This window comes from Drosophila yakuba, chromosome X (assembly GCF_016746365.2).
Source record: "Drosophila yakuba strain Tai18E2 chromosome X, Prin_Dyak_Tai18E2_2.1, whole genome shotgun sequence".
Lineage (NCBI taxonomy): Eukaryota > Metazoa > Arthropoda > Insecta > Diptera > Drosophilidae > Drosophila > Drosophila yakuba.
In genome coordinates, this window is record NC_052526.2 from 2795811 (window position 1) to 2818292 (window position 22482).

General features: G+C 47.2%; 6 protein-coding genes across 7 annotated transcripts; 3 read left to right on the plus strand and 3 right to left on the minus strand.

Moving 5' to 3' along the window:
- Positions 1 to 25: 25 nt before the first annotated feature.
- On the minus strand, positions 26 to 5398 carry LOC6524085 (E3 ubiquitin-protein ligase znrf2). Of its 2 annotated transcripts, XM_002099913.4 has the most exons (8): positions 5322 to 5398; positions 4005 to 5252; positions 3341 to 3467; positions 3158 to 3253; positions 2971 to 3076; positions 2191 to 2261; positions 1936 to 2106; positions 26 to 1827 (listed from the first exon to the last, which is right to left on the minus strand). In XM_002099913.4, the coding sequence occupies exons 2-6, from the start codon at positions 4509 to 4511 to the stop codon at positions 2204 to 2206; spliced, it is 894 nt and encodes a 297-aa protein (XP_002099949.1). In that variant the 5' UTR covers positions 4512 to 5252; positions 5322 to 5398; the 3' UTR covers positions 26 to 1827; positions 1936 to 2106; positions 2191 to 2203. The 2 variants fall into 2 exon arrangements, with proteins under 2 accessions (XP_002099949.1, XP_039230648.1); XM_039374714.2 differs by having other exon boundaries at positions 26 to 1845; positions 4005 to 5361.
- Positions 5399 to 5810: 412 nt separating this feature from the next.
- On the plus strand, positions 5811 to 9462 carry LOC6524086 (TATA element modulatory factor). The gene is made up of 5 exons (XM_002099914.4): positions 5811 to 6637; positions 6699 to 8208; positions 8279 to 8555; positions 8624 to 8851; positions 8912 to 9462. Exons 1-5 carry the CDS (start codon positions 6070 to 6072, stop codon positions 9128 to 9130), a joined length of 2802 nt encoding a protein of 933 aa, XP_002099950.1. The 5' UTR covers positions 5811 to 6069; the 3' UTR covers positions 9131 to 9462.
- Positions 9386 to 10972, minus strand: LOC6524087 (chitinase-3-like protein 2). The gene is made up of 2 exons (XM_002099915.3): positions 10009 to 10972; positions 9386 to 9943 (listed from the first exon to the last, which is right to left on the minus strand). Exons 1-2 carry the CDS (start codon positions 10926 to 10928, stop codon positions 9565 to 9567), a joined length of 1299 nt encoding a protein of 432 aa, XP_002099951.3. The 5' UTR covers positions 10929 to 10972; the 3' UTR covers positions 9386 to 9564.
- A 274-nt stretch (positions 10973 to 11246) lies between these two features.
- LOC6524088 lies at positions 11247 to 13294 on the plus strand. The gene is made up of 2 exons (XM_002099916.4): positions 11247 to 12521; positions 12694 to 13294. The coding sequence occupies exons 1-2, from the start codon at positions 11456 to 11458 to the stop codon at positions 12783 to 12785; spliced, it is 1158 nt and encodes a 385-aa protein (XP_002099952.1). The 5' UTR covers positions 11247 to 11455; the 3' UTR covers positions 12786 to 13294.
- A 7-nt stretch (positions 13295 to 13301) lies between these two features.
- On the minus strand, positions 13302 to 14119 carry LOC6524089. Its single transcript, XM_002099917.4, has one exon. The coding sequence runs from the start codon at positions 14102 to 14104 to the stop codon at positions 13460 to 13462; it is 645 nt and encodes a 214-aa protein (XP_002099953.2). The 5' UTR covers positions 14105 to 14119; the 3' UTR covers positions 13302 to 13459.
- Positions 14120 to 14510: 391 nt separating this feature from the next.
- On the plus strand, positions 14511 to 15059 carry LOC6524090. The gene is made up of 2 exons (XM_015190008.3): positions 14511 to 14608; positions 14669 to 15059. Exon 2 carries the CDS (start codon positions 14670 to 14672, stop codon positions 14898 to 14900), a length of 231 nt encoding a protein of 76 aa, XP_015045494.2. The 5' UTR covers positions 14511 to 14608; position 14669; the 3' UTR covers positions 14901 to 15059.
- Positions 15060 to 22482: the final 7423 nt, after the last annotated feature.

Consider the following 22482-nt stretch of genomic DNA (forward strand, 5'->3'; position numbering starts at 1 on the left):
CCTTCGACTTCAAGTGAGTTAGACATTTGTGGTATATAATCACTCATTTATTTTCTAAAGTTCTTCTCGATTTGCATCCGTTTTACTTGACAATTGTTATCCTAGATCGTTTTATTTGCTCTATTCGGTTTGGTTGGTTATAAAAGTTCAAATATTTTTATTTTTTTTTGTTTTGTTTTGTTTGTTTTGCCTTCGTGGCTTCGATTAGTTACCAATTTCGCCATCGGGATACAAAAAATGATTTCTCAAATATAACCAATATGGAAATTTGCATTCAAATGTTACGATTACGTTTACGATTATCGCTTTTATTTTCACGTTTACGCTTGGAGTGAAATCAGTTGTATTCTCAATCGCTCAATGCAACGCTATAGTTATACAGTTACAATTCATATATATATAGATATATATATATATATGTATGTATATATATATAGATGGTGTATGGGGTGTATATCATCTGTACAATACATTAAAGTATATCATTTACAAAATAGTTCTTACGAGCTGCCGCCGTCGCTGCAGTTGCTCCGGTTGCTAAGGAAACTTTGGCGGATCATCGATGCGATCCGGATATATCGATGAGCAAGGATATTAAACATAATGGATAGTAATTTACATGCAGTAATCCGTAATCCAAAATCCGTAATCAGTAATGATAATAAACGCACAGCTTCACAAGACTGAAGCTGATTGTAAACGGTGCAGCGGTTGCATTCAATCCAACCTACATACATATATTGCTTTGAGTTTTCCTTAGCCGCTGCATCGTTTACAACCAGTTTGCAATGTCTGCCGATTCCGAATATATGCATATATATATGGCCAATTTGAAGCTTTCGACAGTTACAAAAAAAAATACAAACGGATTTGTCCTCAGCTTTCGTTTGACCAGAACTTCACATTGACAAATTACAAATAGTGGGAAATATTTCAAATATTTCTCATTCGATTTCCGTCAATTAAAAAAAATGTTTCATTTGTTTAAACAAAAACACAAACAAAATGTTGATAACAAACATGGATATAAAAAGTTACAATAATTTAAATATAACTAGCCATAACTAATGGATAAACACAAAGAGAATCGATTGCGAATTGTTGAACAAATCTTAAAATACACCGAAAATATGGGATCCATTGTTTTCTATCTTCCTTACATTTCATTCTTATTTGAAGTTCAATCTTCTTCTTTTTTGTATTGTTTTGTTTTGTTTTTTTGGTTGCTTTGCTTTTCGTTTTCCTTTGTTTGTCTTCTAATTTAACATAGTTATTAATAGTGTTTGTTATTGTTATTTTCTTGTGTGTGTTCTCCTTACGCTTGTGTTTATCCTATTTTAGTCCTGTTTAAAATAATAAATACATACATATACATTACAATTACAATTACATCATTATCCATAGTACAAAATATAAAATTTAACATCACATTGGTTGACATTCTTTTGTTGGTTGGTTGGTTGCTTCGCTTTACACTCCTCATCTCCCGTCATCTAAATCTTCTGGTTGTTGCTTCATCTTGTAGTTTTTGTGGGTTGGTTGATTTCGTTACTTATATAATTCACTTGTTATTAGCATTACGTTTATTATTATTATACTGCCAGTTTAGCATTGTAAATTAATTTGTTTCAATTGATTTGTGTGTGTTTGGGTTCCACCAGCGGTCGATCGGTTTCTCGGTCTGTCGGTCGGTAGGTCAAATGATCGATGCCTCGATCCCACTCTCAAGATCAGCATTTTGTGGCATAGCCTCTCCTATGTACCATCCTTTATCCCATATACTCCGCTTTTTGTTTACAAGCTCCAGCTGGTCGCGGTGTTGAAAGGCTGCAAATGGTATACAAGCTATGAAATGGTAATCTACTTGGCCAACTTACTATGATATGAAATATGCATATCTCTTTCAAATTATGACTTTATTTTGGCCCAACTTACGTGCAAAGTATTTGGTCACTGGGCCTGGGATCTCCGTCCCAACCCAGAGAATGGACCCATCCTCGCACTGCGTCCAGCTGGCCAGTTCCAGTCGCTGCTCCATATCGATTCCTGCTCCATAACTCCTCCTCCTCGCTTGCATAACGCACCACACAAACAACTCGGCGAGACCTGCAGCAACAGCAAATGGATGTGTGAGTCCAAGAGTAACAACTGCACCATCTGCAATGCATGGTGCCAAGGACAGGCGCTTACCTGGCAAGGCTTACTAATCTCCAGGATGCTCGGGGCAGGAGCGATTCACCTCAAACCAACGATCGATGCATCTGCGGGGGGCGAAAGAAGCAAACGAATTGTAATTAGCACTGCCGGCGTTTCGGGGAAAAGTGCTCACACTACAAGCGGCCATTATGTGAGCATACTTATTTTTAAATTTATGGCCCCAAAGGGGTGGGAAAAGTGAAAATTCAAACTCAGACACTCCTCAATTTCTCGTTATTGACTCTTTGTTTGTTTCTACTACTATTTTTTTTTTGCTAGCTTTGCGGTTTTGCGGGCTTGTTCACTTTCCTCTTTAAGGGCAAATTTCGCGATTACTTTATAGATAAGATTATAATTCCCTACTGTGCGGGTTTACAACCGTCTGCAATAAAGTAACTCAGCTAGCTGAAGAATAAATTCAACCGTATATTTTATCAAATATTGAAATTTGTTTTGTATAGTCATCCCAGAAATCCGTTCTATTTCTATTCTATTTTATTCTTCAGCTGAAGAAGTAACTAAAACCCTTTCTTCTCAATTTTCTCAATGAAATGAGTATAGAAAATGATCCAAATGTGGAATGTTACACCTCTCGACGAGATCGTAATTCCATTTCCAATGGAATGGCATTCAAAGCTTGACATTTCAAATCTAAAATACGTAGTTTACAAAAAGTGGAGTCCTCAAATTTCAGCTACTTGAAAGTACCCTACCGCTACGACTTATCTTGGGATTGCAAAAGCACAGAGAGCTTAGGGATCCCCCAGTGCTCACCCTTTGTGATATATGCAGAGGCATGGCAGCCGGGCGATGGTGTCCCCCGGACTCAGGTCCTCCAGGCAGATGACGCACTCGCCCTTGGCGTCCGTGAGAACGTCCTCTGGAATGCGGGATAAACATAGACATTAGCTTTCTGCGAATATCGGCGGCGATTCTCGTTGGGATTATGTAAACAGCATACCGTTATATGAGAGTCGTGGTTTTGTTAGGCACATGACTAAATGGCATTCGATGTCGTCCGGCAACACAAACTTATTGCACACGGGGCACTTGATACCTGTAATATGGTAAGGGAAATGTAGCAAAATCAGAGATCGGAGATGGCACGGATGGTGCGGATTGTGGGGCTGCCACGAACGCTCACCATTGAAGGACCAAATGTGCGATGGAAGCGAGGTGGCTGTGTAGACACGACCTATCCCATTGGCGGACGTGGCGGAAGCGGCCAGGGCGATGCTCTCGGCGATGTTGCCGCCGGTCATTGACATGTCCTGAAACAGAGGATTGCGAGAAAAAAAGAAGGGGTTAGGATTTTGGTAACATGGGGCGCATACGTAATTCCTACTGCTGACTAAAGAGATTCATTTGCATCACTTGACTATTCATAGATCGAACTGATCCAAATTAGTTTTTAAGTACTCTAAACCAGTTAAAACAATTTGTATCTATTGTACATCATAGCCACTCGCAGTCTGATGTTCTAGATACTATTTTCGGAATCTTTAATGCATCTGAAAATGATGGAATACAAATATGCCAATATTTGAGGTATAAATCCGATATTTAGTCATAAATACATACAATGTGAATGCATTCTGGGTATTCGGCTTATTTACCCAACTATTAAGTACTTATTAATGGAATTACCCTTGTTGAATCCAAAAATAGATATCGAACAAGTTGGACAATGCCTGCCACTGGACAGACATATAAATCGAGGAGTAACCTGCTGACCTTCGGAATGTCTACATACTATGGTTCAAGTTATTTAAACTGACCCTCCCGTTGTAATCCCCTCCAGGACTCACCCTTATGGAATCGCCGAGGGTACGCCTCTGCTGCATGTAGGACTGTGTGGCGGATCCATTGTTGTTCCCGGCGGCCGCGAAGCTGCTGTTGCTATTGGCATTTGCATTCGCATTCCCGGACACGGATACGGAGACACCAACGGCCGGGTGTCCGTGCGCCGCATGTGGATGCGAGTGCGGACTGCTGCCGGACGAGGTAATCGATCCCTGCTGCTGCTGCTGCTGCGCCTGTTGCTGAATATCCGGCACGGAGCTCAGACTCCGCGCCCGCTGGCGATCGATGGACGTGGAGTTCTGGTTGTGGTACACCTGCAGGCCGGGCAAAGTGCGCAGCAGATTGAAACCCTGACCGCTGGAGTCATTGCCGGCGTTACGATTTTGGCCGGGATTCTGTTGGTGCTGCTGCTGCAGCGCCGCATCAGCGGCTCCTGTCGAACTGCTCGAGAATGTCCTGGAGCGTGGGCTCTGTTGGCCACTGGTAGCCGGAGTGCTCGCCTTTTGACCCATAGATGCTGGTGGATTTAACTTGGTGACGAACCTTTGTCCACCTGCGCCTGCTGCTGCGCCAGCTCCTGCTCCACCACCGCCTTCTGCACTTCTCCGCCTCCTTGGCGCGTCCTCTTTGTCTGCTCCTTCGCGTGCGAAAAACGGAGCAGACAACAATAGCAAACAATGCGATGTGCGATTTGCGATGGGCGGATGATAAATGCGGTCGCTTTTTTGTCGCTCGCTTGATAAGTGTGTGTGTGTGTGCGGAGTGTGCGAGTGTGTGTGTTGGTGTGTGAGTGTGTGTGTTTTGGTGTTTCGGTGTTTGTGCCAAAAGTGCGGGTGCTCGAGGAGTGGGGAGGAGGTGGCGAGGAGGTGTCGAGGACGGGGGGTGGGCGGTCGGGCGTCAATCGGTGCGTAGTTGAGTAGCGATTGTTATTGTTGCTGCCCCGTTTTATTGTGCTCCGCCTGCTGATTCCGGGGACTCAGATGTTCAGATGTTCGGATGTTCTGCAGCTCTGGTGCTATGGTGTTTTGGAACTCGAGTCGGCCCTGCGGTCGCCGGATGACTCCCGATGACTGATGATGGGAACTAGCTGCTCCTGCGCCTGCTACTTGCTCCTTGCTACTCGCTACTTGCCACTTGCCACTGGCTCCTGCTGCCTAATCCTATGCAATCCGATCCAAACGCTACGCGGTGCACTACTGCTGCTCTCGCCGACTAAAAAATAGGTGTGACGCGACACGACGCTGCTGCCCAATCTGCCTTGATTACACTCTCAATTTAAATGACCGTTTTCCATATTTTTTTTTTATTTTTTTATACATTACATTAAAAGAGTTTCTCGATATCAACAGAGGCGTTAGTCCAATTGGGAGGGCCAATCGATTGTCGGCTGTATTCTAATAAGAATGGTGGCGATACTGCATAGGCACCTAGCAAGGACATGAACCTCCATGAGTGTTCCTTATTTACGCATTTCAGAAATATAAATATTAATGTATCGATTTTAATTTGTTGTTGTTGTTTAATTAATTTAATGTGCCATATCAGCTACATGGGGTATTAGCTTTTTTTCTTTCGCCAAATTTTTAGGTTCGTTTGCATCGGTGCAATTTTAGTACGTACAAATCTCAATCTCAAAATAAAATATCTATGTAATAAAAGTTAGACTTCATGTGTTAATTAGTTCACAATGGCTCGGATAACATTTAATTAAAATAGACAAGTACTAAATAATAAATTTGAATTAAATGAATTTTCATAGTATCGCGTGCTCACTGTACTGCACGACCGATGGTCACACAGCTGACCTATCGATAGCCGACTATAGTTATCGGGGCTGAGTTAAGTTGTTGAAAACACAATTCCAATTGGCCATAAAACAGGCAAATCCGAAGTCCTCCAAAGACCTGGGATTTGCATGTGCCGCCAAGGAGCAGGAGATTGCAGCAGGAGCAGTCGGACCAGCAGGAGTGCGGTCGAGATCGGACTCAATTCGCCAGGCTACTGCGGCAACGTCAACCACAATATTGATACAGTGGCACTTCGGGCTGCGATTCCACATCCGCACCCAAGATGAGCTGGTTCGAAAAGGCCAAAACGGTGCTGATTGAGGCGCTGGACATCCAGGACGATGACAGCAAGGCGGCGGAGAAGGACTCGCTGGTGACAGGAGCTGCGGGCGAAGGTGGCACACCGCCTGGCAACAATGCATCCACGGAGACAGTCGGATCCGCTGCCACGCCCGCTTCGGACACGCCTACATTCTTCGACAATCCGCATGCCAACGAGATGGTAACCATTCCGCCCACACCCACATCCGTGCCTGGAAGTGCCGCCTACGGCAAACGGCAGTCAGCCACTTCGGATTCGGTGGATCTGCTCTCCTCCCCGACCTCGCCCATCTCGCCATGCGGCGGCGATGTGCCCTCGGTGGCCAAGCGCATGTCCGAATCCTCGCTGGAACTCATAACGGCCACCACGGCCAGCGAAGTGGAGATGTCGCCGGACACGGAGCCCTCCTTGCCCGACAGCATTGTCATCATCGCCAGCAATGACACGTCTGACAATGCCGAGGGCGACGGCGAGGATGATGACGATGACGGCACCCAGCTGGAACGCCACATGGAGGATCATCTGAATGGTATATAGCCTTGCCGATATTCCCAAAACCTTCCTAACAGTGATAATCTTTCCCTCTGCAGACTCCACGAAAACCATGAAGGCTCTGATACTGAGCGACATTCAGGCAGCCGGTAATGCCGACTCCGATTCCACGCAGAGCTTTGAGGACATCCAGCTGCAGATAAGCCACAAGGGCAAGTCACCCGCTCCGGCCAAGGCGGAAGTGGTGGACCAGAGCTACTCGTCCACCTCCTCGGACATTGAGATCATCTCCAATCCAAATGGCGACTCCAGCACCAACAGTACCACCACGCGTACCAGTCCGCAGAAGTTCAAAGAGCTCGCGGGCGGCAAGGTTTGTCTAAAGCCCAAGGGACACCATCGCGAGCCCTCGGAGATCTCGCTGCTGTCGGAGGACTCACAGTCGGAGCTGGACAAACTGGTGCAACGCATCAGCGAGCTGAACCAGGTGATTGAGGCGCGGGAGCAGCGACTGCTGCAATCAGAGCGCCAGAATGCCGAGCTCCTCGAGCGGAACCAGGAGTTGCGCGCCCGCGTTGAGGCGGCAGCCGATAGCGCCAACAGTCCGGATGCGGCGGATGCAGTGCAGCGTCTGTCAGCGCTGGAGAAGAAGTTCCAGGCCAGCATCCGCGAACGCGATGCCCTGCGCATCCAAATGAAGAGTCTGCGCGATGAGCTGCAGAACAAAATACCCAAGGATGAGCTAGCCGAATGTAACGAGATGATCGCCGCCCTGCAGTCCGAGGGCGAGAAGCTGTCGAAGGAGATCCTGCAGCAGTCGACGATCATCAAGAAACTTCGCGCTAAGGAGAAGACCTCGGACACGCTGCTGAAAAAGAATGGCGAGCAGATCTCGCTGCTTTCCAGCGAATCGGAGCGCCTTAAGAGATCCCTAGCAGCCAAGGAGGAAATGGAGCGCACCCAAATCGAGGCGGTGTTCCGGATGACGGCGGAGAAGAAGCGCGTGGATGAGGAGAACGCCGAGAGCCGCAGTCGCATCGAAGATCTTCAGTCCAGACTGGCTGCCCTGCAAGCCAGCTTCGATGGCCTTAAGGGAGACCTCCAAAAGCGTACGCGATTGGAGCAGGACAGTCTGCGTGCGGAGCAGCAGGAGTACGTGCAGCAGGTCTCCGACCTGCGCGAAAAATTGCGCCTGGCCGAGCACAGCCTGGCCAGAAGGGAGCAGCAGATGCGCGAGGAGAACCGCCAACTAATGCGTCGCCTAGAAGCCGCCGAGCTGCGAGCGGAAAGTTCCACTCAAGAGCTGGGTGCCACTACCACACCGCTGATACGACAGATCGAGTCGCTGCAGCGCACCCTGGACCAGCGCTCCGCTGGCTGGAACCGCGAAGAGCAGCAGCTTCTCCAGAAACTGGACGACTCACAGGTACAACTGCGCTCGCTTCAGCAACTGGAATCTGTACAGGGCGAGAAGCAGGAGCTGCTGCGCACCCGTTGCGGCCTGCTGGAGGAAAAGCTGTCCAGTGCGCTGATGGAGGCGGAAGCTGCCAAGATGGCACTGCGTCAGCACGATCTGGAATCCGGCAATAAGGAAACCGACCACAAAAAGTGCGTGCCTTTACACGATTTATCGACTTACCCATTTCTTATACCATATACTTTTTGTTGAACCTAATAGACAACTGAGCCTGCTGCAGGAAGAGATTAAGCAGCAGCAGGAGAGGATTGCGAGTCTGGAGCAGCAGTGCCTGCGCCTAAAGGCGGAAGCCGAGCAGAGGAAACAGCCCACGCTGCTGACCGTGGAGGCGGTGAAGGCCAGCAGTGAGTTGCAGCCACAGCTGCAAATGCAGCTGCCGAAAACCCAGGCACCACAGCGCTCCTCACCGCCTCTCAGCTTGGTGGACGACAGTGGTTCCAATGAGGAGACCCTGGGCGGCATGATCGACTGGCAAGCGGTAATCTAACTTACCTAATCTTTTAAATGAAGAACCTTCTTAAGTTTCTAATTTACTGCCAAATTCAGGACGACCTCGATTGCGCTTCCAACTCGGGCCGCCAGCAATCGGGCATCATCCAAGGTGTACACCTGAGCTTCCTGGCGGCCAACACCACAACTTTGGAGCACCTGCAGGCTCTGCTGAAGCAGCGCGACGGTGAGCTGACCCACCTGCAGTGGGAAGTGTCGCGCCTACAGGCAGAGCGAAGCGTGCTTGACGGCGAGATATCCAACCTGACCATCGAGCTGGAAACGGTAGGAATGAGAGCCCCAATTTATCAGAGATAATAATTCATTATATCCATCTAATGATAGATGAAGGAGAAGCAGCAGGTGTACGAGGTGATGGAGAAGGGTTACGAGGACCTGCAGCATCGCTACGACGCCCTGCTCCAGATGTACGGCGAGAAGGTGGAGCGCACCGAGGAACTGGAGCTGGATCTGACCGAGCTGAAGGCGGCCTACAAGCTGCAGATCGACGAGCTTCTTGCCGCTCCGCCACCCAATCTGCAACGACCGCCGAAGCAAACATGATTGCCGGAGCGCAGGATCGTCTCCCTGCCCGAGTTGCCATGCCTGCGGCGGACGTGGCCATCGTAACGTTGTCCAACTCCGTCTCCCATTCCCAGTTATAATGTATTATGCTTTCTATACTATTTGATTAGCCAAGCGATACGGATCCGGTGTGAGGCACCCACTTTCACGTCCCAATCCTCCCAAAAAACCAGCCACCACACACATGTACATGCGAGTATATACCTTTGATTTGCGTATGCTGACACCATCTAGTTATATTATGAATTGATCGATTGTGATAATTTAATTTATACTTATATATACATAAAGTTATCGTCTATGACTATGTACAAAACTGTTTCTGTTCCGAGCAGTTTGCCAGGCGGTTGTGACACAGCAGCAGAAGCAACAGCCTCTTGCAAATAAATCAAATATCAAATAATACAGAGTAATCACAGCGACTCCCGTAGGACGTCCTTAATGGCCTGGGTTAGAGGAAAAACCGGTTTCTCGTTGTATTTCGAGTTTGGCAAAAAGCTGCATGAGTTCCTGAGATCATCGGTGTTTAGGGAGAAGACCATAACGCCGCCCAGATTGAGGGATTTTACGTAGTTAGCCTTGCAGGCGATGCTCATTTGGTTTTCATAGGATATCCACTCCTGCAGAGCGCTTAAATATGGGGAACAACTGTCGGCATCGTAGGACAAGTTGGGTTTGAAATACTTGGCGGCACACTCACAAGTTTCGGACAGTGTGGTGAAGCCCAGTTGGCCACATTTTCCGTAACCCGAAGCAGGAGCTCCTATGCGGTGATTAAGGGGATTAACCAACCTGTTTGGTGGGCGAGAAAGTGTAATTAAAGAGGGATTCATTCTGAAATGTATGCAGCTACTAACGTAAAAGAGTGTCCGTAGGTGGGCAGACCCACAACCAACCGCTGTGGCTCCAGGCCGCTCTTCAGCCACCACTGAACCGTGTAATTGATGTTGAACGTGGCCATCAGCGAACGTTCCTGCGAGCGGGCATAAAGTGGGGCATTTAAGCCGGTGAAGGGTGTGTCCTCGCGGTAAAAGTGGAAATCATAGGACATCAGATTTACATAGTCTGCGTACAGATTTAGCTCTCGGATGTCGTAGGCATAGAAGGCGATACCCTCGGGAGCAGCCACAGCCAGCGAGAGAATATCATTGGGACGCTTTTCGCGTCGCCACTCCGTTCTAATCTCGTAAAGCAGCTGCGAGAGATGCATTCTCTCACGGTCGTAGGCACTCGGGAACTCCCAGTCCAGATCGATGCCATCCAAACTGGGATAGGTGCGCAATATTTCGCGGAGGGAGCGCAGGAACACCTTTCGCATGGCGTGGTTCGCCACCATAAGGGCAAATTGCCGCCCGCTGTCGGCTCCGCCGATCCAGAGAAGCAGATGAACCTGCGGGTGGGCAGCACGATAGGATCGACTGTCGTTCTGTAGCACCTGTCTTAGGGTATCGGGAAGGAATATGGTGGCATTGTCCAAAGTGGCGGGCCCGATATTGATGTGGGTGCACAGTTCGCCGGGAACATCCAAAAGGCTAAGGTTGTGGTTGCCATCGCTGGCATAGTAGCACACCAATCGCTGCTCTACCTTGTGGAATTCCTCAATTTGGAGCCCCAGCAAACCCATGCCAATGAATCCCAAGAAGAGGCACAACAAAGACGACAACAAAGCACTCCAGCAGACCAAAGTTCGCAGGGTCCAATTGCGGTGTCCATGGCTGGGCAGCTCATCCGTTACCTTCCCCAAGGAGCTGCCCTCCAGTTTCTCGTAGTTCCCCATCTTCTCTGATATTACAAACTGATATCATAACAAACGAAAAACAATAACAAAAGACGAAATCGATCAGGGCTGGCGTTCTTCGATATATTTGAAGTATTCTGTTTTTTAGGGGATGTTATATATGATTTATTATTTCAAATGTAAATATTCTACTTAAGCCCCTATTAAGCGATTAAACTTTATTAAGCTTAATCTAATATTTTTAAGCCATTGTTTTTATAAGGCTCTGACACTCTTCCTATATTGTCCATTGTATTAAATGCCTACTGTATTTTGTTATGTAACGCTCCATCCCTAGTTTATCGATAACAATGCTATTGTTAACAAAAACGCCTTCTTACATCGATATCATATCACAAAAAGAAAACAAATAAAATCAAAAGGAAACAAAAAACAGTATGCTGTGTTTTAGCAATGAACTTTAAGTGATTTCCGGCATACGGAAATTCCTCCAAAACGACAGGACAACGAAAACACATCGGAAAATCGAGTACCAATCCATTTGTTTATGTGACCCAAGGAGCGCCATGGAGGATCCGGAGGACTATGATCTGAACTTTGTGCAGCTGAGTCGCCAGCAAGTGCTGCAGCGATATTCGGGTGCAGTGCGTCAGCTGCGCCGGCTGGCGGATCAGCGGTACGGTGTGCGACCCCTGAGCTTCGACAATTATGTGCTCTTTCAGTATTTCCGGCAACGCAATTGGCAAACTGGCGTCACGCCACCCGCCCCCTTGATGGCCTACCTCAAGCTGGAGGTACTGCATCATCTGCTGGACCGGCGACGGCAAATCCTCTGCTGGCTGTTTTACCTGACGCTGGTGTCGCTCTGCGTGGCCGCCTACCGTTACGAGGTAACTAGCTCCACCGGCGGCCACCAGGAGCGCGTCGTCCAGGCCATGGTCTATCCCGGGATGCGCATGTGGCGGCGAATGACCATGCCGCTGATCCAACGATTCCCACAGCTTACAGAGCTCTACGACGAGTCCTGCCTGATGGGTAATCCGTTCTTTCAGCTGGAGGATCTGAGCTGTGGGCCGTGCGCCGATGTGGAGTCCATCTGGTTGGAGGGCGAGGAGTGCGCAGATAGTCATCCGCTGGAGTACCATAAGAACCACAAGTGCCATCAGCCGGAGGGATCGCCCATTGCCTTTCGCAGCAACCAGCTGGAGGCCATTGACTTAAGCCAGTTCTACAACATCTACGCCAGCAATCATAAGATCTTCCAGCGCGACGCGTATCGGGTGCACTCGACCAACCAGGCCGTGCACAATCTCGAGGATCTCTTTGGGCAGTTCAACAGCAGCTCGACCCAGCAGGCGCACAATCTTTGGCGCTGCAACCGCATGCTGCCCGCGCGCCTTTTGCGTCCCATTTTCGCAAGGCCAACGCGATTGCCCAGCATGGGCGTGGCCCTGGAGCGTTATGTGGCCATCGATACTGCCCAGGCGCCGGTCTACACCTTGCCAGAGACGGAATGCTCCAATGTCTATGTCCACCAGGCGGTAGGCACGCGGTTCATCATCTTGCGACCCACCAGTGAGTGCCGGCACCGCTGTCGCACCTTGTCCCTGCGACTAACCCAGTCCTTTGTGCGTGAGTATCGTTCGAGTGCTTTTCTTTCGGGGCATACTCCACAGAAGATAGGTTATCATTAGCCATTTTGTGCTAATTGCAACTCTGTGTTTCTTGCACTAACGAGCCTTTCAATGTGGGGTTTCTCCTAAAAATCCTATCGATTTCTTACTAATTCCCAACGCTTTTGCAGTCAGTTACAATTGGTTGTACTGGAAACCGATCTCTGCGCCGGATCCCATCTCCGAAACGCTGTCCATCAGCCTAATTGGATCCTACTGCTAGAGGATGCAGATCCAGATGACAGTCCACGTTTCCCGCTTCCCTCGCTCCTAGCTTTAAGCGCCATATATACACACACAACCACGACTTTTACCAAGCCAAAATTATTTTACGAATTTTGCCGCTCCATTGGATAAGCAAGCAAAACAAAAACAAAACAAAAGGAATGGAATGGAAATGAAAGAAACAAGGGAAGCTAGAAGCTGCCTTCGTTTTTAATTTACTAGTCCCTTAGGCCACCGGCTCAATTCGTCGCCCATTGTAATCCTCAAGTCCTAGATCGTAAGCCTATGATTAGTTTAACAGTTAACAAGCTCCAGGCCGTCGCGCTTCATCCTTGTGTTCGTCGTTCTAACCATTTTGCATTTAAAACTCTCGACTTTAAGTTCTGTTCACACCAACTAGCGTAGCCAACGGAAAGCGATTTTGTAAATATCCATTGCCAGACTTGAGTTTGACTTTGTGTTTTTTGCAACAACTCACAAAATAAAAGATACCTATTATACACCAAGCGCGTGATTCGTTTGCTATAATTATGGATATAATTATTTTACTAAAAGCCCATCTATGTTTGAAGTTTGCCTCACAAAATGTTTTATGGATAACAATTGCTGGTAATTCTATGATTTTGGGTAAGGAACTAATCGTAAAAAGGGACATATAAAAGGATTATACGCTTAACGATTCAGCTTTCTGAGGGCATCGAAGTACGAGCCGGTCATTAGATCCTCCTCCTGGATGCCCAGTTCGCTGGACAGCTTCTCGGCGATGGCTTGGCCCTCCTCGAGGGTTTGTTCCTCTTTCAGGCATACCTCCAGTTCCATGAAGTGTCCCAGATCCTTTACCTCGTCCAGGTGGATGCGCGTCTGTCCGCAAAGGAATAGATGCCGTCGCTTTGCCAGGACACCAAGGACGCCGTTCGACTGGCGCAGGATCTTCTCCAGCACCTCCGGTTCGTCCACCTCCGTCTTGTTGAACTTGGAGAGCTTGGGACCGGCCACATCCGGACGATCGTAGTAGACCAATTGGGAGCGCGATGGCGCCTGCAAGTAGCGCAACTTTAGGCGACCACCCAGCGGTGATTCAAAGAACACGTCCCGCTGCTCGATTAGCTGCGCATCCTGGCTGCCGCTCAGGTTTCTGGCTAGGATCAGGCGCTTCTCGAAGCCCTCGGCTCCACCCGGAATTCGTGCCTTCACCTCCACATTGCGCTGATCCGCCGGCGTAATAGATTCGCACATGTTGTTTACGCTTTTATTTTTAACAAAATAGCAGCGATAACCGAAAAGTGGCGCCACAAGATGCTTTCGATAACAGAACATCACAATGCCCAATATCCTACTGTTCCCACTGACCCAAAATCTGCCGAAGCGAAAGTGTTTTCCAGTTCGATATGTTTATTTTTTGTTGTTTGCCAGTTGCAAGTTGCAAGTTGCAAGTTTGGGCTTTGCGTATTTTTAATTTGCTTATCTTTTGCTTCAAGGCTGCATGTTGAATTACTTTACAAAAAGCCCAAGGGAAAAGCTGGGAAGTGAGAATGGCCTAAATCGGTTTTAGTTTGGCGCCAATTTCAAAAGTACCAGTTTCAATCTGAATTGGCGGAATATCTTAAATTCTAACTTTACTAACTTTACTTTACTAAGCATACACGGCGTTATGGGGCATCTGAACAGATTCATCTTTCTGGCTGGATTGATGGGCGTACTTCGCAGTAGGCGTGACAGGCGGTGCCCCAAATTTCAAAGCACGACGATATGCCTGAGACATTATTGTCAACCCTTTGAGACAAAAAAAAAAAGGAAACCAAAATCAAAATCTCAGCGCAGGTAAAATGAAAGTGATACTTTCCTTCACAACTCATTGTTCTATTTCTACGGCATGAGCAGAATGGTGGACGATCAGGAGAGCGCGGAAACGGTGCTGCCAGGAGAAGATGCAGCCACAGGTGAATGGGATTCAAACGATTTTCAGAGGAGCCGCATGGAAATGGCCAGGAAAAAGCCGCGCGGAAAAGGGCGACTGTGCATGATCTTTCGGCTGGGAGAGCAGCCGCATTGCGAGTTCGTCAACGGATTTCCCCCCAAGGATGCGTTGATAACCGACAAACGAGCAAAGTGACAAGAAATTTGTGTAATGCCAAAAATATTTTCATCAAATGAAAAGGCTGAAGCGGATATGCTACATCTGTAAATAGTAGATTGGCCAATAAGCAGCATTGAATTATTTGAATACCATGTACATATGATCAAATGGCTTACATTAATAGTTAAATTGCAACATTCGTGTTTAATTTTTTCCATATAAAAGAGACATGCTGATGCGTTAATTCCGGCAATCCTGATTCAGCGGATATTTGCTCATTTTCCAAGAGGACACCTTTCGACCCAAAAGGCGTAGCAGCTCCTTCGCATCTTTTATTTGCTTTATTGATGAGTCATCAGCCAAGGATGCGCACGGGCACGGATACGGATACGGATACGCACTTGATATGCTGCCCGGTTTATGGCCGGATTTTACGATCCGAGTGGGAAACGTTTTCGATTTACGCCAAAATGGGCAAGTGACGGCAAGCATGTGTTGAAGGGACATCAAAGGGGAGCTGGGGAAATTGATTGATAATTGATAACGCAACGCACGACACGAACCCAACGGAGTTCAAGTTGGAGTTCATAGGGAGTAGTATATTCGAGTTGGCTATATACATATTTATATAACGCAATAATGGTACTAGATCAAAACTAGGTAATTAATATGCTCATTTAATCCTTTTAAATGTTCCGCCATCAGCTGATTTGCAGTAAAGCAGCAAAGTTAGTGTAAACTGGTGAATCTTTGATGGCCTGAGAATGCCAGCCTTTTGCTTTCCAAGTGAATTGCTACGAAACCGGAGGCTGAGTCCTGATTTTGGGACTCGTTGCCCGGCAATTTATGTTGGCAGAGTCGTCCTTGGTCCGTCGTCCAGATGTTTGGTCGCATATGCAGATTAAGTTGGAAGCAGATCATGTTGGCGCTGGTCTCCAGACTCCAGACTCCAGACTCCAGAATCCAGACTGCAAGCTTCAGGCTCCAGCAGCCAGAACCAAAAACAGAAGCCAGACAAAGACGAGCAGGACGGAAATGGAGCAAACTAAACTGTTGTTGGCTTGTTAGGCAGATGGTAGACATATCCCCAGCCGGATGTGCGCCCAAGGATATGCTTACAAGGCAAACAAATTTACCCATAATGCTGTCAGATGCATATCGGCTCCAGTCCGCACTTCGCAGCCATCCATTATTTGTATACCCTTTTACTCTCACTCTCACACTACTGCTGCATGCCTTTATGGCAATATGGGGCCACTTATTCGATGGTAGGGTATTATTTTCGGCTCGGCCCAAAGCAGATTGCATGCCACCATCCCGGGCTGTCTTTCTTGGGGGAGTGGGGGGTCCTGAAAAATTTGTTGATTTTAGTGCTGCTGCCAAGACAGGACTCAACTGGAGTTCCATCGCCTGCTGTTGCAGCACTGTGCGGAAAAGTTGCCGATTGCCACTGAAGTGCTTCAAGAAATCAACAAAACCATGCAACTGAAATCAGGTGTTTTTTAAACGGAGAGCTACTATATATCTATATACACATATATCGGTTTTTATATATATATTGTTATTACATTTTTCCAAGTGTAACGCCTTTGCTGCTGCAATTTTTGAAATATTCACAAAGCAAAGAGGAGATGTCCTGTGCGAAAGGGAAATTGGCCGCCCGCTGGGATCCGTGTCCGTTGGCTGTTTTTGCGATGTTGTTGCCGCTGCTGATGTTGTTCTTAGTGTTGTTGTTGTTGTTGCTGGTGCTGGTGGTGATAGTGCCGGCCAGATGGCCACGCCTCTCCCCTTCGCCGCCCCTCACCACGGTTGCGATGGCATCTTGGTGATTCTTTCACGACTTGCATCCGTTTTTTTGGCCCTGACAGATGAACGATGCTGCCTTGAATGCTCCAACTCCTGCTGCTTCAACTCCTGCTGCTCCAACTCCTGCTGCTTCAACTTCTGCTGCTCCAACTCCTGCTGCTGCTATTTCTCCGCCGGATGTTCCGGTTGTGGCCACTCCGGACCATCGAAGGAGCCCAGGGAGACAAAGGAGTTGGGCGGACCATCATTTGTGTATTTGCCAGACAAATTGGATTTCAACTGTGGCTCCAACTCCCTCACTCGCCGCCAGCCGGCTTGCTCAATTAACTTTGTTGGCCAGTTTCAGATTCAGATCCCGATACATATCCCCAGATTCGGATTCAGATTCAGATCCAGATCCAAACAGGCCATTTCTCAGACGTGCCATCATCCCGCTTCACTTGTGACTCCTTGCAGCTGTTATCCTTTTTTGGTATCTCAGCATTCGGGCGTGCCAGTAGCCCCAGTACCCAGTATCCTAGTATCCTTGTATCCTCGAATCCTTCGGCTTGTTTCCTTTTCCTGTTTCTTGGTCCGCACACAACGGAGTGCATGCTTGATAAATGGCCAGTGATTGTGCCACGCCCCCCGCCTTGTGGCGCCTCGAAATGGGGGCGGATTAGTGATGTAAGCCACAAATGCACATCGATTAGCATCGCCAAATGGGCTAGGAATATAAATCGAATGGGGGGCCAGGCCAAGATCGATGGTTCTTGGGCCACGAAATCGATTCCGGCCATGTTTATGTACGGCCAGAAAGTGCAGTTCCTAGTTCTGAATTTATTAGTAATTGTTGAAATATTTATAATTGGTCAACGTGACATTTATGGCCGATTTCGATTAAAGTTGCAGATTTGCAATTGGAATTAAATATGCAACAAAGAGACGCAATCAATACAAAAATCATATTTGAATAATTTAATGTTGCAATTTTTTCCACTTACACTCGACAAAATGAGTGTGAGCAAATGGGTGTGAGTAAATGAGTGTGAGTAAATGAGTGTGAGTAAATGAGCACGAGTGAATGAGCACGAGTGCGCTAAACACCCGCATTGGCTACATGCACAAATTTGCAATATTTATTTAGCGAAATTTGTGATATGGACTTGCCGCTCCGGGCGATGAATATTTGAATAAACAACCACAAAAACGAGTGTAATGGGGGGAAAAGCGTAGATGCCAAACCGAAAGTGCAGTGCTCTGCAATATCAAGTTAAATGGAACGAAAGTCCAAATTGATAAACCAAAAGGATACTTAATATTAATAAGCTTCGCAGCTAATTAAATGCAGAATTCAAATGTACCACTGAGAAGAGAAAATATGCAAATATTCTAGAATATGAATTGTCATCAGGGCGTTCTAAGGAGTCATAGAAAGGACATTGAGAGGCGTGGCATAGTGTCGAATGGTAAAGAGATGACAGCAACGCGATAATGATTTCCGTTTTCACACCTCGCTGCGACACAAAGGATGTCAAATGAAAAAGTGCCAGCACAAGGGGGCGCAGGGCGTGGCTCTTTCGTTTCTATTTTTTTGTGTGCAATGGTGAAGGGGTGAAGGGTGTTTAGGGGTTATGCCGGCGGCTAAAGCGGAAGTGCAGCATTTGCACATTTCCGGCGCTGCTCACTCAGCCCGTGCATAATCGATTAACTGGCGCGCATAAACATGACCGCAAATGTGCAAATGCAAAAACACAGGGGCGTGGGCTTTGAGGGGGGTTTTTGGAGCGGGGGGAGGGGGGGGGGGGGGGTGGGACTTTGTAGCGGGTGATGTCGACATGCATAAATGCAAATGCCATGGCAATACATATGCAAATTACTTCGCGCTCACTCTGCCTCACAAAAATGCACCGCAATCCGGACGGATACGAGTCCCGGATACGGGCAGCATTGCAGCGGGGGCAGGTGGCACGTGGCATGTGGCATGTGGCATGGGGCATTTGACGGATCTGGCGTGCTTATAGTCTGCCGCTAATTTTGTGTTTTCTCTGCGGGCTGGCAGCCACTAAACTAATTGCCAAGCGAGACTCTATACCCCATTTCCATCTGCATTTCCCAGGGAAATCGTCGAGTGCACGCCATTGCCATATGGATATGCTGATATACGGATCGAATTGCACGGCGGAGGATTAGTGATGGTTGAACGGGTCCAAGATATGCGAAAAAGTGCACTCAAGTGCCGGAGAAACGCTGCAGAATCAATCAGGAATAAATATGCGAAATAAACGAGTGAATGGCTCGATATCCTTAAACAACTTGCAAATACTTTTGCATGTTTCTCCTAAATTATGGGTAATTAACCAAATGAGACTGCCAAGCAAAGCATCTCATTTCCAGCAGTAAATAAGCAAATTGAATTAGCATTGTGGTTATTCACTCTTTGCGAATAAATGAAGCAAGCTGCAATCGATTCCATTAATAATATAAATCATATTGAATGTTGAAGGCCAACTGACGCTTTGAACTACGGAAAACCGTTTGCCGAATTCCCAGCTGTGTAATCGATCTGGTTTAGGGGTCATCACCCAGTCTCCCAGTATGCCAGTATCCCATATCTAAGTATCCAAGTATCCGGTACCCCGTTTTCAGTGTCCAAGTGAACAGTTTCGGGTGTAACCAATGGTCGGTATTCCCCAGCACTGGACATCCACACCCAGGATGTCTTGTTTGCCATCGAATTACTTTGGAATTGACAAAAGGGCTCTCTCTCGGTTGGCCAAAATCCCGGTGAAATTTATGACCCTGTCCGTAGCGAACAAAAGGGGAATTTCGCAGTGGTGGTGCTGTCCGGAATGGAGTGGAGTCAAGTAAATCAGAGGCCAAAAATGGCGCAAAACTTTCGCCTTGATTTTTGGCAAATTAATTTTAGTTGAATTTCAACACGTTTATTTCGTGTGTAAAGTGGCAAATGGGGGGAGGGGGGAAACCCGACAACTTATGAGCCAGGGGCGGTGGTTTTCAACGGGGGCGGGGGCGTGGCGTGGCGTGGGTGGTCCACGAAAGTTGCCTGTTCCCGGGTACAGCTTGTTGGAAATTTCGAGGCGCATAACTTTTGCCATATTGTTTTTGAGTCGTGAGCGCGCAAATTGAAAAAACAGATGGAAACTCAGGAGCGGGCCGGTGTTAGAAATTAGAAAGGGGGTCTGTGCGGTGCTGGGAGGGGCACTTTCGGCAGGTAATGGGGTAATTTGAGTTGCCCTGGTTGATGCAGACAATTCGGGTAGCTAAAAACCGAAGTATACGGCGCCCGGCGGTTGCCAAAGTGCCCAAAAGTTGCTAAAATTCAACGAAACGAGCCGCCAGTTTTCCCAGTTTTCCCAGTTTCCCCCAGTTGCCAGCAGCTTTTGTCTTGATTTCTACAAAGTCTAGTGAAAGTAGTCTTATAAACAAGATGCGTGTCACAGGTCACAGGTCACAGGTAAGGTGCTTTGAAGTGCGAAAATCGACTGAGGAAAAGTTGGAATATAAACGCAAGGCCCTAAAGTCAATGAAACTTAATGGACTAAATGTGTGCAAGTGCTCGTATTAGAAATGCTGGAAATGGAAGAAATTGAAGAAAACTGAGGTGCTCGAAAAGCATAGCATACTTTTGCGGGCTCGCCTTTAAGAAAACATATTACTCACGTTGCTTGGCATGGACACCCGTTTGCAGTGGTTTCTCTGTTTTTGTGGCATTGTCATTATGACCACGTCGCCTCTTCCTTGCTTCCCAGCTATTTATTCGCCTGCTTTCCTTCCATTTTCCTCACATTTCCCATCTGCTATCTGGTGGTCCAAGGAACAGGTCCTTTTTCCGGCTGCTGTTGTCGGTTTTGTTGATTCCTAATCAGAAACGTGTTTGCATGCACACAGTGCCATTGAGGGGGTGGCTCTGACTGCGTGGGTGGAAAAGTGTGGTGTAGTGAACTGTTGACGGTGGGAAGGGGAAAAGGGGGTGTGGGAAGAGGTGGGGGGGAGTCTGGGGAAAATCGGAGGAGGCTGTAACCACCCGTTGCTGTCGCTTGAGTAATGGCTGCAATAGGCAACGTGCAACGCCCGGAAAACTTGGGAAGAGGTGCTGAAAATGGTGCCAGGGGGAGCGGCAGACAGCGCGATGCACTGACAAAAAATGGGGGGAGTGGCTGGCAGGAGACAAACGGCAGACAGTGGAAGACAAGTGCAAGGACTAGCCAAGTACAGAGTACAATGTGTTTTGCTGCGTGCGTGGTTTCATTTTCAATTCCGTTTTCCTGTCACACACACAGCCCTCCCACACCCTCCCCCTCCCCCTCCCGCCGCCGCCGCTCGTTTTCGCCAGCCAGTGCACTGAGAAAAATGTTACGAGACGCTGCCCTCGAGATTATTAGGTTTTTTGTACAAAATGATGGCTTTATTGAAAGCATCACCAGGCCTATAGAATTATCATGAATATAGCCTTTTTTTTGTATTTTGGATATGTGTAATAATCAGCTATTTCTTCAAGTGCAGAGTGGGATTTGATGTGCAGAGATATAGAGCGGAAGTGGCTTTATGCAACATGCGTTCGACAATCAAGCGGCTGCAAGTCAAAAGTCGAAACTTTATTCGCAGCTGCACACAGAGAAGACCTCAACCACACACACAAAAAAACCAGAGAAACCAAAAAACCAAAAAAAAGAAAATGTTGAAAAGTGTGCGGGGAAAAATGTGCAAGAAGTGTGCGTGGAAAACACGGAGAAAGAAAACTCAAATCGAAATCGAAACATTCATTCATTTATTCATGGCATTAGTTTCTGACAGACGGCTGCACCTTTGCCCTCAATCACCTTTTCAATCCAACCCCCCAACCCAACCCCCCTCTCAACACCCCGGCTTTCAACCTTTTCAGCCCCCACTACCCCCCTTTCACCCCATTTTCATCGCATTCAAAGCAGTTGCAGATGGCGCCCAAAGTTACGCTAAGCATTTTTCGTATACCCACTAATACCGCACAGGGTATATTGAAGTTATATCATTTGAAGTTAAATAGGTTTCATTACTCAAAACTTCTCAGTTCTCCTTACCTCTTTTTACACAATCGAAAGTGTATTTGAAATATTTTGCAAATCAAGTAAGCGATATCCTTATGATGCGAATCCTTTTTCTGCACACAGCTCCTTGTAAAGGGCAAAATGTTTTTGGCTGCGCTTGAAGAGCCAGAAATGAGACGGAGTGGGTCTAGATGCTGGAGAGATGGACGGAGTAGCAGCTGATTCAACTAATCGTTATATTCCACACTCGAATACACTTTACTCAACGACCCTCGACAAGGACATGGCCGCTCTTAGTCCTTTCGTTTCCTCCCCTCCTCTACCCCTCCAGTTGCTCAGTGTTTGTCATGTCCTTTGTCTTTTAACTTTATTGGCGCACTGAGAAAAAACAGTCGTCTATTCCAGAGGATAGCTGTTGGCTAGCCAGCGTCAACGGGTCGTATGATTAATATTTGATCAGTGTAGAGGAATCCAATGCTGACTAATCAAATAAATGAAAAATCAGTTAAATACATTCATATACATATTTGTCTATCATTAAGTACTATTTATATATCTTTTTTTACTTCAGGTTTCCCAACATGTTTTCCTTTATGCAAATTGTAAAATTCTCCAATAATTCTCAGTTCTTTTTTTCCAGTTCACTCGACATGTCATTTTGCACACAACACTCGAATGCGAAAGACGAACACGCAGTTGAAGATGGAGCATTTCATAAATATCCAGATGTGAGAGCGCCAAGGCGAGCAAAAACCAAATGGCTGCTGCAGCTGTTGCTGCTGCTT

What these genes read in the sequence shown, in the direction of transcription:
- LOC6524085 (XM_002099913.4), bottom strand. Translation starts at nt 4,511, where the DNA reads ATGGGTCAAAAGGCGAGCACTCCGGCTACCAGTGGCCAACAGAGCCCA. An exon ending in CCCTCGGCGATTCCATAAGG is followed by an intron (nt 3,468 to 4,004) that starts GTGAGTCCTGGA and finishes CCTCTGTTTCAG; the next exon opens with GACATGTCAATGACCGGCGG. An exon ending in GCACATTTGGTCCTTCAATG is followed by an intron (nt 3,254 to 3,340) that starts GTGAGCGTTCGT and finishes ACCATATTACAG; the next exon opens with GTATCAAGTGCCCCGTGTGC.
- LOC6524086 (XM_002099914.4), top strand. Translation starts at nt 6,070, where the DNA reads ATGAGCTGGTTCGAAAAGGCCAAAACGGTGCTGATTGAGGCGCTGGAC. An exon ending in CATGGAGGATCATCTGAATG is followed by an intron (nt 6,638 to 6,698) that starts GTATATAGCCTT and finishes TTCCCTCTGCAG; the next exon opens with ACTCCACGAAAACCATGAAG. An exon ending in AAGGAAACCGACCACAAAAA is followed by an intron (nt 8,209 to 8,278) that starts GTGCGTGCCTTT and finishes TGAACCTAATAG; the next exon opens with ACAACTGAGCCTGCTGCAGG.
- LOC6524087 (XM_002099915.3), bottom strand. Translation starts at nt 10,928, where the DNA reads ATGGGGAACTACGAGAAACTGGAGGGCAGCTCCTTGGGGAAGGTAACG. An exon ending in ACCTACGGACACTCTTTTAC is followed by an intron (nt 9,944 to 10,008) that starts GTTAGTAGCTGC and finishes CCCACCAAACAG; the next exon opens with GTTGGTTAATCCCCTTAATC.
- LOC6524088 (XM_002099916.4), top strand. Translation starts at nt 11,456, where the DNA reads ATGGAGGATCCGGAGGACTATGATCTGAACTTTGTGCAGCTGAGTCGC. An exon ending in ACTAACCCAGTCCTTTGTGC is followed by an intron (nt 12,522 to 12,693) that starts GTGAGTATCGTT and finishes ACGCTTTTGCAG; the next exon opens with TCAGTTACAATTGGTTGTAC.
- LOC6524089 (XM_002099917.4), bottom strand. Translation starts at nt 14,104, where the DNA reads ATGTTCTGTTATCGAAAGCATCTTGTGGCGCCACTTTTCGGTTATCGC.
- LOC6524090 (XM_015190008.3), top strand. Translation starts at nt 14,670, where the DNA reads ATGGTGGACGATCAGGAGAGCGCGGAAACGGTGCTGCCAGGAGAAGAT.